Source organism: Sphaerodactylus townsendi, linkage group LG04 (assembly GCF_021028975.2).
Source record: "Sphaerodactylus townsendi isolate TG3544 linkage group LG04, MPM_Stown_v2.3, whole genome shotgun sequence".
Classification (NCBI taxonomy): Eukaryota; Metazoa; Chordata; class Lepidosauria; order Squamata; family Sphaerodactylidae; genus Sphaerodactylus; species Sphaerodactylus townsendi.
The window spans coordinates 70,797,831-70,812,939 of NC_059428.1; the positions used below are offsets into that span (position 1 = coordinate 70,797,831).

The window sequence follows — 15,109 nt, forward strand, 5'->3', positions numbered from 1 at the left end:
CAGCTCTTCAGCCCAACACTAGCTGAGGGGCTACAAAGCTAAGAGAACAAAATCATGAATCTAAGCCACAGGGAGTCTATCGAGAAGCACTCTGGCTTGAGCTGCATACAAATGGAAGAGCTGCAAACAAATACTGTGATGGACTACCTCCTCCCAAATTGTCCATCTTCCAGTTATGATCTACTGCACAATTCCTATTCTCACTGCCCCCATCTTTACTGGTCAAGCAGATGGTAACTGGAGATGGGGATTTTGAAGTAAGGGCACCTTGTTCATGGTATTCCCCTTAAGGTTAAGAAAGTGGACAGGGGTCCACTTGCCCAGCAAGACTTCCAATTAGTTATGTAGATTTTTTAAAAAAATGTTGCCTTGGTAACAACTGCAACCACAGCACAAGAATATTCACTGTGTGGATGAAGGTAAGATATGGCAGCCATTTTGTGGTTGGCGCCTCCCCTGTGGCAGTCATTCTTGGGCTGTGCCAACCACACAGTGTATGAAATCTATGTTTTAATGCTGGGGCTGGATTTGTAAGGCTGGATTTAATTAATAACCTTTAATGCTTTGTTTTGATTATGTTCCTTTTTGTAGGATACTCCAGGAAGGTTGTCTAGAGGTAACATAAACATTTAATAAACAAACGAAATAATAAATTTGATGCAAACATATCAAGTGACTGTCATATGAACAGCTGTTTAGGCACACCAGGTAACACAAAAGGATACCACAAACCCAATGGTGAGACCAAAGCACCAGAGGCAGTTTAATTTGCTTTTTTAATCCAGGTGATCTTAACATACTGATGCAGGTACTGGTGTATACTGATACTGGTGCTAACCTATTAAAAACTTTAGGGCAAAGTTCATGCAATTGTATTTGCACACTGCAACTAATCTACAAACATGAGAAAGATGGAGGCAATATCAATAATAAATTGTTTGGGCAGACTTCCATTGGACTTCATGATCAGATCTGAACACTGAACCAAATAAGACTAAGGAAGCAATCCTAAACTGTCCTATTCAGAAGTAAATACCACTTTCTTCAATGGGCTTATCGTAAGCAAATGTTCTTAGGATTACAGCCTAAGAATCACTTCAGTGTGGATTTGTGAATAAACTGAATGCCTGAGCACAAGAACAAATATGAACAGAAGCATTTTTGGGGAACATCAAAATGGCTTATATACTATTAATAATTTCATTTACAAACCAGATAAGCAAGATCAAAAGCTCGCCCACAAAGAAGTGCCAGCAGGCTTGACATTAACGACACTTTGATGGAAAACAATTACAATTGTTATCAAACCTCAAATTGTCAACCAATCAAAGTTGATAAGAGTACCATCAATAAGGATTTTGATCAGCAGAAAGTAAGGAAAAACCCATCTGCTGTGGGAGAAATGCTCAGCTCCTAGCTGTCCTCCAAAGCCTTTGGGGCATATATCGATAAAGTAGGGGCTTTTGCTGTTTGAATGGCAGTGTTGCATAGTGGTTAAGGCTCAAGTTTTCCCTTTGATATGACTCTCAAAGGCCAATCTTGGGTCAGCTAATTTCTGTTATCCTAATCTACCTCACAAGGGTCATTGTAAGGATAAAAATGGGGTGGGCAAAGCCATGTCAGTTGCCTTCTCCCATACTGCTGCCCCCTACAGTGCTTCTTATACCTTGGCTGCTAAGGCAGAGAACTGACCCTAGTGTGCTGATGTTGGCATGCATGTAAGGAGTTACCTTCCCCTGCTCTATACCCTCCTCTGAAAGCTTATTACACAGCTAATTACTGTTATCACTGGAAAGCGTTAGCTAGCATTTAATTTTAATATGCTTTCGTACCTCTTCTCCACAACACGACCCTCCCTTTTTGCCGAAGTTGGGAGATTTTCTATAACGACACTTACTCTCTGTGTCCCAGGCAGAAGGATACAATGTTATGTGGTGCTCTTGTCAAACTAACTCGTATCTTCTCATCTCGGTCAGCTGTTAAGATATACTGGTCATCAGGACTCAAAGCCTAGTGATTCAAAACAGGTCATCAGAGAACAGTCCAGAAGATTTTGAGCAGGTATACTGGTATTCACAGTGACTGCACATTTGCCTCTAACAGGACTATTCTCAACTTTCAAATTATTATACACAAAGTCTTGAAAGTAAGCCCACAAAAGTAAACAGCTGGTCCCCCTCACCACACACTTATGCTATTAATGCATATTGTATTGATGGCAAAAAAAAAGGTACTACTTGTTCCAAATTTACAGAAGCTTGTCAATAGCTACTTGTTCATCTCTTGACAATCAAAATTAAAACTCTGAATTTATTAAAAAAAACCATAATAAGAAATTCAGACAAGCAGCCAAGCTTAATAACTTTGACAACTTTTTGAACTTTCAAAGGAGGCAGCAGAAAAGTCACACACAGAATTACAGTCAGGGCCAATTGACAACCCAAGCAGACATTTTGGGTGCTATATCACTGAAGGACAGATAAGGGCTTGGATAGCACCTGTTGCTTCCTCAAAGACCACATCACCACCTCCTGGGTCAGGATGGGGGGTTGTAAGGCAGACACAGGAGGTAACCCTGCCCACCAATGTTGCCTATAGTCAGATCCAAGGTGGACTGAAGAGGTGCTACTCTCGAGGTGGTCACAGATTCTCCAGGAATGACATGGGAAGGTGTATCCATACACCACTCCCTCTGAAAACATGGGCCTTGCGTGGTAGAGAAACTTGAACCAGTCTTTGTTACAGCCTGATCTGAAATTTGCTTATTTTGTAGTTCATCCCACCTTACTTCTAAGGAAATGAGCATTGTACTTAGGATTGGGCTGCAAGTTAGTTCTTATTGGTGACACTTCTTAAGCTTACCTTATATCCGTGATGGCAAACCTATGGCATGGGTACCCAAGGCGGCACTCAAAGCCGTCTCTGTGGGCACACATGCTGTCATCTCCCCCTCCCCACCTCGCCCGGCCAGAGTCGGCTGCCAGCAAACGCGATGGGAGTCATGCTGCACAGGCTGGCTGTGTGCAAGGCGCTCTGCCGGCTGGGGCTGAGCTTCAGGGAGGTCCTCTTGAGTCAACCTGATTTGCTGTAAGTACCATCTACCGCCCCACAAGTACCCCCTTCCCCCACAAAGCTTGGGAGACTGGAGGCTGGCACGCTTTTCTTGGCATATAACTTTTGGGACCAAACTAAAACTTTGGGGGTAGGATTAAAAAGCAGCAGTCCGGGTAAGGGGCTTCCATTGGGAGGAGTGCGTCTGCCAAGAGCAGGGCAGGCACAGTGGTGGGATTCAGGCGCTCGCCCCAATTGGAGTGAACTGTTTGTTAAGGACCCCCCTGCCCTGGGAGAGAGAGTGATGGGGCTTTTAGTGCCTGGGAGCCCAGGGCAGGGAGGAGAGATCTTGCAAGGTCCCTAGGCTCGCGACGTCAATCCCGTTTCCACAGGATCAAAGCTCAAGTACAAAAGACAATAGGCACTTCAAACCGATAAAGAATTGAGCTAAACCAGGCCCCAACCAACTGGCAGGAAAGGGAGAAGAGCATCCCTTACTGCCCTGAGCATCCCTTCCCCATCCCTTGTCAGAAGTAGGGCCATTCTGACAGAGGCAAATGTGGGACAGAGAGGTCCATTTCAAAATATTCTCCATGCTTTTATTTTTCTGTTCCTGTTGCATTTTTGTGGGAAGTCAAGTGCTGTGGTGACATGTGAAGGAAAAACCGCAGATCAGATGGCTGCTCCACAAATTTAGCTTTCCTGAAGTTATCCCACCCCTCGCACAGCAATCTTGCTTAGGATTGCCTTCCTTGACTGCCTTTTTACTACTATTTTGTGGTAGATCAGAGCAGGTGCACTTTGACCTGGAGGAACCGGGTTTGATTCCCAGCTCTGCCGCTTGAGTGTTGGAGGCTTATCTGGGGAATTTAGATTAGCCTGGGCACTCCCACACACGCCATCTGGGCGACCTTGGGCTAGTCACAGCTTTTCGGAGCGCTCTCAGCCCCACCCACCTCACAGGGTGTCTGTTGTGAGGGGGGAAGGACAATAAGATTGTAAGCCCCTCTGAGTCTCCTATAAGAGAGAAAGGGGGGATATAAATCCAAGCTCTTCTTCTTATTCTCTAGTGGGGCTATTGGGTTTCAGAAAGTGAAAGTTTTACTTCCCTTTCCCCCCTCCCTTCCCCCGCCAGGTCCCAAGTGTGATAATAGCGTAATTATTTCAGGGAGATTATTAGCATTAAACTTCAGACCTAGTTCTGGGGAAGCAGTGCAGGTAATCCTGTTTAGCGCTGTTAAACCCCACTGATTTTCATGGGAAGAATTAAAGTGCAATCCATTACCTGGGAGTAAGCTCAATTGCTGGCAATGGGGCTTCCTTTTGAGTAAACCCTCCAAGGGTCATGATTCACCCATTCAAAGCGTTACACGGTTGCTTCAAAGCAAAGGAACCGACTACCACTAAACTTACTCCCAAGTTACACGCACCTTGGAGCCAACCGTTTTTTCTAAACTAAAACCTCAGTATTCAGGTTAAATTGCCGTGTTGGCACTTTGCGACAAATAAGTGAGTTTTGGGTTGCAGTTTGGGCACTCAGTCTCAAAAAGGTTCGCCATCACTGCCTTATATGGATAACTGGAGATGCTTTCAAATGAGATGCCTCCAACAGCATCACATACAAGACTAGTTTTTATCAGGAAAGTTGATGACCACCAAGAATAAAGATGAGCAAGATATTCCATGTGAAAGAAAAGCATCAAATTTTCTTTGCTGCTGAGTCATCTGATTTCCACTAAAGGCCCTGAGCAGATGCCTCTTCGGGATGCCAACCAGGGACAAGTTGGACACAACTCCCTCATTGCAATCCCTCTCCATCATTGCAGAAAATGGGATTACATTAGTGCACAGAGAACCAACAGCAGATGGCAGCAAACTCCAGAAACAGAGCCACACTATTTCTGCCTGTCACAATCATCCTAATGCAGCTATAACCTTGAATGATTTCACACCTGAGGATAACTAGGAGCAATTAAGAGAGGGATGCATGCATGACTCACCCATTGGAAGTTGTTCAAATCTTATCAAAATAGAGGCTGGGGGAAAAGAAGTACCCTGTCTGGAAGGCAGTCTAAAGCTCAGATTATCTATCTAGTAGCAAAAATCACAGCACATTGTAAAAGGTTTAGCAGAAGATTCTGTGTTTTCTTGAGTGCGGTATTTCTCATCCGATGCCATTCATGAAAAGACTAAACATTTTCTTTAAATAAATAAGGTACTGAAACAGAAATTGTGTACACATACCACATCAAGTAGAAGAGACAGGTGCCCAAGTTCAATTGTTCCTGTGTTTTCTGGTTCAGATACTGAATAAGAATAGACATCGCCAGATTTATCAGCAACCAGAATCTTATCTTCCGCTGCTGTTAAAATCATGGAAGTGCATCTTCTAGTGACAAGCCTGAACAGAAGAACCGACTCAATTAGAGTTCAAAAATTCCTCTTTGAAAAGGTGGACTTTATAGTCGGGTTACATTTACACTTCAGGATCAAACAAGGTCACTAAAATTGTGGCTTGGAATAATTTTCGCCCCAGCACATGTTAGCTGTGAAAGAGTACAGTGACTGGAACAAAGAAAAACACATCCATCCTGAAATCAAACCATCACATATATTACAACAGATCAAAATAATTTTTTCTTCATACAGAAGAAAGAAAAATCCTTTGAATCTGAATGATACAATGAATATTTGGTACTGCGATCACAGAGAGCTTCTTCAGAAGCTTTTCTGTAGTATATAGCAAACCAAATTTTCAAAAGCAGGTTGTAATACAGCTCAAGGAACAAGCTGTTTTCTGGTGGGGAAAAGTTGTTTTTGTTTTCTAAACTTTCAAAAACATAACTACTTATTTGATCCTTTTACAAACTAAGAGAATTGTGAATCTGGAAAAAGATGGCCTGCGTGATATTATGTGCTAAATCGGAATCAGGGAGAATTGGGTTTAGATGCCTCCTGTTATTCAAGGTGTGACCATTTGTTTCTTCCCAGCCTAACCAACTGGACTGTGATGGTAAAAAACTGACAAAACTCCTTGTGTATTATTTTTTTGCAGGAAGGTAGGAACTCATATAGATTTAATGTCGCTGTTTCCAAGGCCCCAACTTCTGCCACCAGTTCAATATAAGGCAGGAAAAAAAGGGAATGGAAAAAATAGATCTTATTTTGTCTGCACACTTCCACTGTGCACAATCAAAATCATGAACAAGATAATAAGCTAAGCCCTGCACAACTCATGGTATACTGAGGAGATGGGAAGGTAAAAAATTTCTTCCAAGTTGCGTTTCTCTCCATACCTTATGCTCAAGCATTCCCAGGAAGGTTCAGTACGAAAAAGAATCAGGCGTTTGTTGTCATCTGTTAGAGCAAAGTAGGTTCCAGATGAAGAAAATGCACAGGCAAGGATAGTATCACTAGATTTAACCACTGACTTTCCATCCCTTCAAAAAAATAAGCAGAGAAAGATTTGGGAGGGATTTTAAGGGACAATTATTTCAAGGTATCATATACTAAAGGGCTGGGCGGGGTGGGGGGTGAGAACCAGCTGCCTTGGGCTAGCAAAAAAAACCATTATTCATGAAGCTATGGAGGTTTTTCAGTCCTGGCATATATTTTTAATCTATGTAACACATTACTAAAAGAGACAAGATCATGTAGATCCATGTAAGTATATCCTTGGGATCCTACTGAACACACACATTTAGTCAGTTTCAGAAATTTGGAAGAGTTTTGACTAAGTACCCATTATCAAATTACCAGTACATAATGATTTAGTATTAAGTAACATGTCGCCAATTGACATTTATTAATGCATTTGGAGTATAACTATTATGCAGACCTTCCTTGCCTATTAAGAGAGAGAACAAAAGATCTAAAAAAAAAGGTAAAGGTATTCCCCTGTGCAAGCACCAGGTCATAGTTTACCCATTGGGTGACATCACATCACAACATTTACTAGGCAGACTATATTTATGGGGAGGTTTGTCATTGCCTTCCCCAGTTGTCTACACTTTACCCCCAGCAAACTGAGTACTCATTTTATTGACCTCAGAAGGATGGAAGGCTGAGTCAACTTTGAGCTGGCTACCTAAAACCAACTTCCGTCAGGATTGAACTCTGGTAATGAGCAGAGCTTTTACTGCAGTACTGCAGTTTACCATTCTATAAGGACACTACCAATTAGGAACTTTCAGTGAACAAGGCTGGAGGCTGCAGTGTTCAAACCAGGGAGACAGCTGCGGCCCTCAGTGTCTGTGAGACACAAAGGACAGGCCCAAGGGAAGGTATAGGAGGAGGTGGAACCTAGCCTGGAGAGACAGGCAGGGCAGCCCATGGGACCAAGGAAGGGCAAGCTTGAATGGGGAATTGGCCCTCGGGGGGTATGGGGGGAATTCTGCTGCCCAGAATGGGGGAACTGGCCCTCAGGGGCAGGAGCAACAGAAAGTAGGGAGGGTTGGAAGCTAAGCTATTGGCTGGAAATTCCAATAGAGCTAGGGAATGGCCCAGAGAACACATGGGAGAAGTAGTCATTCCTCACTTCTGAGGCCACGGGGAATAATGGGGAACTGGAGACTCCTACCCCACAAGAGGGTAGCCAAAAGTCCCTTCCAACAGGGTGTGCTACAACATGTGTCTTGTATATTTGTATATTTTCTCATTCTTCTTCTAGATTCCATTCTGTATTCTATACAGCACACCAGTGGAGGAGAAGAAACTGAAAAAAGAAAAAGTGCCAGATCCAAATGGACTTATACCAATATAACAGTAATTAATGCCATCAGTTTTCTTAATTGATTTTATTTAGTTTTAATCCACCCTATACTACTGCTTAATATCATTATCAGGTTTATTGGACATTATATAGGATACCTTACCATTTTTGTTAGATTATTACGATAATTATTTTTCCATATTCATTATAGCACAGTTGTTTATAATAGCTATTATGATTTTCTGTTTATGTTTTTCCAGATTATGGAGTGTAATTTTATGCTTAATTTTTTCTTAGTCCTTTGATATAACTGTATTTTCTGTTTTGTTTAGGTCTTTAAAAACACAAAGAATAGAAGACAAAGATTCTTCCCACTTGCAACCAGCAACTTCTATTTTAAAGGCATATATTCAGAGTATTTGGATGAACAAAATTGTGATACACATGTTATTTAGTATAAAGAGTTTAAACATTTTTACCCTTTGTCTTGCTGAGGTTTCTTTCTTGCAGTGGTACAATCATATATGAAAAGATAATCTTGGCTAGAAATTAAAGATATATACAATGTTAATATTTCTCTATGGGGTGCACATTCAGTAGCACTATAGTATTCAAATACCCGCTAAGTTACAAAACTAATAGTAACCTGCTGTCTTGTATATCATCATAAACATATTAACATGGAAAACAGTAGGACAATATACACATACATGCATAGAAGGTAAAATATGTGTAAGCTTTTCAGTCTTTTGTATTAGAAGGTTACCAGACCAATGGAAATAGTACATTTTAACATGGCCATGTTTTTACTGAACACCAGGCCTGTATGTTGTATTTGGTTCAAATGGGGTCTTTGTTAATCTTCCCAAGAGTGAAAACAGTAAGGTGCAGCTCATCTGAAGTCTTTGGGCAGATGGGGTCAGGGTTGCCAAAAGGGAGGGCATTGGGAGGACAAAATTTGGAGGGCCCCAGTCAGCTGGAGGGTCCCTCAAGCCAGTTTCTTGATACAGTACATCCAGCCAAATGCTTTCCCAACCATTTTCCTTTCAATGTATTTCTGGATGCAGCCACTAGGGGCAAAGGGAACTCTGAGTACCATAAAAGGCTAGATTCTCCTTTTCCCAAGACTGAAGCAAACTTGCTTAATAGCAGGGGCTATCTACAGAAAATGGCACCCAGGGCAAGCCCTCCTCCTTGGGGCAGCCAGGGAGCCCCTAGTCATGTTGCACCTCAGATAAATACCCTGGCTAGCCCCTCCCTAGTTACATACCTTCTTAACAGTTCATCCTCAACCCATCTACCAAGCCACCATTGAATCAAAACAAACCAGTAAGGCTGCTGACTACTACAGTAGTTGCCAACTTGCAACCTGCTAACTAGTTCGTGGCTTCCAATAGTCTAGCCTTTTTCTCGTTTTTTCCTTGCACCCAGCCTGTTCTTGCAAAGTATTAGTTAGTATATTACACCAAGATAAAACATCCTTTACCTCTCTTTTCCTTAATTTCTCTCCCTGCTTTCCATACTTTTCTCACTCATTTCTCTCTCCTTCTATATAACACTTCCATGCCCACCCCATTTATTTTCAAGTCTTGGTCTCAACTCTTTCTCATCCTTATCTCGCTTGGCAATTTAGTAGCAGTATAGCAGCAAACCTTTGTTAACATTATCAACAAAAGGGGTGGGAAGAAAATATTTCTCTATGATCTAACAAAGAAGTAAAAGGATTCTTCTTCCTTCTCTATCCTTTACATGAACAGAAGTTAGAACTCCCAGTTCAGGCAGTGGATTTTTTTCAGAATTATTGTCTTGTGAAAGATCTAATAGCCCCTCGTGAAGGCTACTATGATAGGACAGCAAACATACTCTTTTTGATATCATTAAAAATTACTTTTATATCAAATGTGATATCCAGTCTTTCTATCCAACGGAGTCCCAAAGTAGCATTGTTCTGTCCTCCATTTTATTCTCATAACAATCTTATAAAATAGATCTCACTGAGAGCGTATCAGGCAGCAACTGTCCATAGTAGATTTGGGATCGCAGGCGCAGAACAGGTTGTTTAAAAGTAACCCAGGGTGTTCCAATTCCCTTCATTTTTGACATTGCAACTTCCATCATTATTATTTTGGGGTTGGTGGCTAGTTTTCACACATGTAGCATTACTTTTTGATATGTTATGTGCGCCACAGAGACTGTTACCTTCCATTGCAAATAGCACCTGGAAGGGTTATCTCACTTTGGCCAGGATATTCCCGCGCCTTTCAATTTTTGCCCTGAAATCTCATGATCATCATGAAACGAGGAGCCAATTTTGAGACACCTATCTTTATTCTCTGATGAGTTATGCTGCCATAAATGGTCAGAAGGACCAACAAGCCAATCCTTTTATTAATGAAAATTTACGATAAATGTCAGCCCAACAATTTGTTTTGTTATGATTTTTAGTTTGGATCAGGATCATACAGTAGCTCCTGGCAGCCTGGACTTTGGAAGAGCACAAAAATAACTTAAAGGATAATTGAACCTTATGAGTCAACTACATGAAGTTTTTCTTTTTAAAAAGATATATTTCTGCTTTATTATACAGTCCTGTTTTTAATAGCAGCACAAAGCTTTCAGGTTACCATAAATCAGAGGCAATGCAAATACTTTTCATGTAATGAAAGTCCAAGTGCTACCACAGCATCATCAAATTAAAGGAAAATACAAATGCGGTTTTGGGAACTCATGTATTTAACACCTCTGAAGTGTGGGGTGTATAATCCTGTCCGCAGTACCTTTTCTAGAAAGATTATTTCACTCAGAGCAAGGCAGGACCTTCATACCCTGAAATCCAAGGCTGTCAGATTTTCAGAACACACAAACCACCACCCCTTCCAAGGGTATAAATCGAGAGAATATGAAAGATTAATATTTGTTAGGTTGATCCAAAAAGGTTTTCAGAAAGTAGGCATCACTCGGTATAAGGCAGACAGCTTCACGTGATCGATTAAAGCAGGGGTGTCAAATTCAATTGCACAGGGGGCCAAAACTCAAAGCACACTTTAGGTTGGGGGCCGAAAAGGATAACCATTTATTGCCAGGCATGCCAACCCCCTCTGCCCATGGAGAAGGCAGCCGCCTGCTCTGTTGGGCAGAGGGGATGGCGGCGGCGGCCTTCCTGGTGCTGCCGCTCTCGCATCGCACAAGCTGGAGACACCATGCTTGCAAACCCTCTCTGCCCCATGGAAAAGGCCGCTTCCTGCTCCATTGGGCAGAGAGGGGACTTGCCTGCCTGCTGCTGCTCTTGTGCCGCATGAGCCGGGAACACCAGCCATGCAAACCCCCTTTGCCCAACGGAGAAGGCAGCTGCCTGCTCCATTGGGCAGAGGGGGCGGCGGTGCCAGGCATGCAAACCCTCTGCTCCAAAGAGAGGGCAGCTGTTCCACCTGCTCCGTTGGGCAGAGGGGTGGCAGCACCAGGTATGCAAAACCCCTCTGCCACATGGGGAAGGCAGCCGCCTGTTCTGTTCAGCAGAGGGGGCGGCAGCCTGCCTGGTGCTGCCGCTCTCGCGCCGCGCAAGCTGGCGACACCATGCTTGCAAACCCTCTCTGCCCCATGGAAAAGGCCACTTCCTGCTCTATTGGGCAGAGAGGGGGACTTGCCTGCCTGCTGCTGCTGCTATTGCACCATGCAAGCCGGGAACACCGGGCATGCAGACCCTCTCTGCCCAATGGAGCAGGCAGCGCTGCTCCATTGGGCAGAGAGGGGACAGCACCAGCAGTGCACCTGCCGCTGCTGCTTTTGCGCCGCATGAGCCGGCAATACCAGGCTTGTAAACCCTCTCTTCCCCATGGAGAAGGCAGCTGCTTGCTTCATTGGGCAGAGAGGGGGCAGCGGCGGCAGCCTTCAGTGCTGCTGGCTCTTGTGCTGCGTGAGCCAGTTGCACCGGGCATTCAAATCCTTTCTGCTCCACAGAGAAGGCAGCCGTCTGCTCTGTTGGGCAGAGAGGGGACGGCAGCAGCAGCCTGACTGGTGCTGCCAGCAGCACTAGGCATGCAAACCCCCTCTGCCCTACGGAGAGCAGCAGCTTCTGTTCATCCCATACAGCAGCCTATCCTGCAGGTATGCATAGAAGTCAGAGCAGGACTCCCCTGGTGCAAAGCTGAATCTGGACCTCCCATCCGCCCCTTACACTTGGCCGCCTTACCCAAAGCAAGACCCAGAGATGGGGCGGCTCTTGCAAAAAACTCATGCAAAACACCAGGCAAAAAAACACACACCAACTTCTGCCCACAAGGAGATGCCACAGGACTTGGAGGCGGGGAGTTTGCAAGTTTGGGTGGAGATGTGATAGATGAAAATGTTGCTTTTACATATGCCAAAGAGGTGTTACTTTTATAAAGTATACACGGGACAATGACAATGATTGCCTTATAAGTTATAAAAGAAGGTAGCTTTAGGTGTTTTCATAAGGTGTAAGATTATATTGAGTTATCTACACACATAAACATATTTAGTGCACAAATATTGGATTTAGAAGTCACAAAGAATATACCCTTCACAGAATCACAAGATTTAGTAGGTGAACTCTGAATATAAAGTCCATGTATAGTATCTACACTTGAATAAAGCCTGTTAAGTTGGATGGAATTCAAAGAGAGATGGGAGTATGGATGCTTAGTGGCGACCAATATTCTTGTGTATTTCTTATCATATCCCACCAAGCACACCTGCTTTAAAAAATAATGAGCTAGCAGAAGAAGAAAGGTCAAGGGTTAGAGGGGAATAATAGGTGATGTATAAGGTGATGTAGGTAGTTTATAATCATGTTTGTATATTTGAATGCTTTGATATTGTAGCTAAATAATGAAACTTAAAGAATATGTTAATCACTCATGTTCAATATATGTATCCTAATGCTTCATGTGTAATGAATCCTGCTATAAATGTTATTCTCTCAGTTTAAAGTGTAAAATAGCTAAAACAGCTTGCTTCTCTAGATCCTAATCAGTAGGTGCTATTAAGCAGAAACTCCATTCAGAAGCTTCTTAAGGCCTCTAGCTAAAGTCTTTTTCTAAGATGCTTCTGAAGCCTGGTTTCAATAGTCATAAACAGTAATAGAACATGAGTTCTTGTGCCAAACAGACACCTGCTGATAAAAAAAGGCCCCTAGAAAGGTTGGGATAGTGTCTTCAAAGCAGGGGAGTGGGTCAGGAAGACCTAGGTTCTTGGGCCAAGAGGTACCCGCTTATAGGAGGCTAAGATCCTGTGCCAAGATAGAAGGCCTTTGGATGGAGGGGTAAGATATGATGGTGTCTTCACAGTAAGATAAGGGAACCAAAGACGTGGCAGGTGCATGGATATATATCATGAAGACACTAACGAAGGGTTGACAACTAAGAACCAAATATTAATTACAGGAAATGACCATATAGAGATGTATTAATTGGAGAAGATACCACCTGGTATATGACATAGTATGCCTAGATGAATTGTAATAGGCTATGGCCCTCATCTCCTAGCCCAGGGGTAGGGAACCTGCGGCTCGAGAGCCGCATGCGGCTCTTCTGCCCTTGCACTGCGGCTCCATGAGTTGAGCTGCCGGCCCCATCCTTGCCTGCCCTGCAGGCAGCAGGGCGGGCACACCAACTGCCCGCGGGCGGCCGCGTTGCGCCGCGGGCTTCCCCTCTCGCTCGCCTCGTTGGAGCGGGGTGGGCGCTTTCCCAGTGGCCAGCGAGGCCGAGCCACCGGCCCCATCCTTGCCCACCCTGCAGGTAGCAGGGCGGACGCATCCATCCGCTTCTCAGAATGAGCGGAGTAAAAGGTTAAAAAAAACCCCTATATATATAGTGTTATCTTTATTTTAAATGTCAAAAATTATTTGCGGCTCCAAGTGTTTTCTTTTCCCGTGGAAAACGGGTCCAAATGGCTCTTTGAGTGTTAAAGGTTCCCTACCCCTGTCCTAGCCAATGGAGAAGTGAGGGAGGGATTGGGTGGTCCTGAAAAAGTATTATAAACTGTTGTAGAACAAAGGAAGGGTGTGCCTACTACTGGGTGGACACCAGATCTTGCAAGACCGTAAACCAATAAAAGCTTTGTTACCTGCTTCACCAATTTTGTCCAGATTATTTTGTGGGTCTTTGGACCCACGTTTCTAACAGAGAGAAAGAGGAGGGCTCGCCTAGCTCACGGCCCCCTTTTTTGCATGGATTACAGGGCTGGGTGTGTGTGTTTTCAATGGGTCAGCTCTCTTGCAAGGAGAGGAGATTATTTTCCTTCTCCTTTTGGGTCTGCAACTTTGGGGAGGGGTGAGCATTACTTACAAAGGATTGCAAAGTTTGCGTGCAAACACGGTTCCCTGGGCGGGAATCTCTCAGCCAGGCTGGCCTTTTGCAAATGCAGGGTTAAAAACAAAAAACTTCAGAACAAAAGGGAAACTGGAGGCAGCTGATGCTCAAGTTGCAGCCCCAGAGGCTCAGTTGGAGCTGCTCTTCAAATGCCAAGGAACCCCTCTAATAAATACACTGAGTGTCCCATGTGATTCTCTCTGCAGTCCCCAGAGCAGGTTTGCTGCCAGAGAAGGCCCAAAGGGCAGCAGCTGGGACGGGGGGGGGGGGGGGGGCAGCAGCTGGGAGGGGGGGGGAGGGCAGCAGCTGGGACGGGGGGGGGGGAGGCAGCCGGGCCCAAAATGGAGCCAGAGCAGCTCCGGAGAGGGGAAGCCTGCCTGCCCATCCACCGCCCCCCCCCCCCCCACGCCTGGCCTGCCAGCTTAGTGCTTACCAGTTGCCTCCTCCTTCATCCCTCACTGCAGGCTGCAAGCTTCAGGCTCCTGCTGTTGGTTTGGGAGGGTACAAGAGGCTCCCTTGGCTGCAGCCTTTCCCCGACTGCTATTCCCCAGGTCCGACACCGCCCCTCTCCCACGGCTCCAGGCCTGCGGGCCAGACAAGGGGGGGGGGGGTTGAATTTGACACATGTGGATTAAAGAGACCAACCGTAATACTCCACCCCTCCCCACGTTGCTAGAGCAGGCGCGGATAGAGACTCAGATCTAGCAAACGAATGGAGCTCGTTCTTTCCGCGGTCTCGTCCTCACTTGCACCGTCTAAAGCAGAACCCGCATCTCCCTCACCTGGGCTCCTTGTAACGGGCAGCTAGGACTTTGGTTCCCCCTCTGACCACCATCCAGGCCCCACAAAGCTCTAGCCCCGGATTGGGACTGGCCACTACAGAAGACTCAGCTGCCTCCATGCTCAAACAGCGGAGCCACGTGGGCGAAGGACCAACGCGGAAGCCACCGGCTGAACGCTAAGAAGGAAGCTCTTCGTAGTGTGTCGTTCACTACTTCCGGCATCAAACTGAAACCTG

General features: G+C 44.7%; 1 protein-coding gene across 7 annotated transcripts in view; it reads right to left on the bottom strand.

Moving 5' to 3' along the window:
* The window catches only part of WDR4 (WD repeat domain 4), a 28,243-nt gene that overhangs the window by 12,537 nt on the left and 597 nt on the right, over positions 1–15,109 (bottom strand). For 3 of the 7 annotated variants that reach the window (XM_048492703.1, XM_048492701.1, XM_048492702.1), the window contains exons 2-5: positions 8,242–8,304; positions 6,348–6,408; positions 5,296–5,452; positions 1,898–2,010 (exon numbers count right to left, since the gene is read on the bottom strand). In XM_048492703.1, coding sequence (XP_048348660.1) covers positions 1,898–2,010; positions 5,296–5,452; positions 6,348–6,408; positions 8,242–8,284 — 374 coding nt within the window. In that variant the 5' untranslated portion in view covers positions 8,285–8,304. Of the gene's footprint in view, positions 1–1,897; positions 2,011–5,295; positions 5,453–6,347; positions 6,492–8,241; positions 8,305–14,524; positions 14,736–14,873; positions 15,084–15,109 lie in introns of those variants that run through there. The other 4 variants (XM_048492697.1, XM_048492700.1, XM_048492699.1 and 1 more) reach the window with 4 other exon arrangements.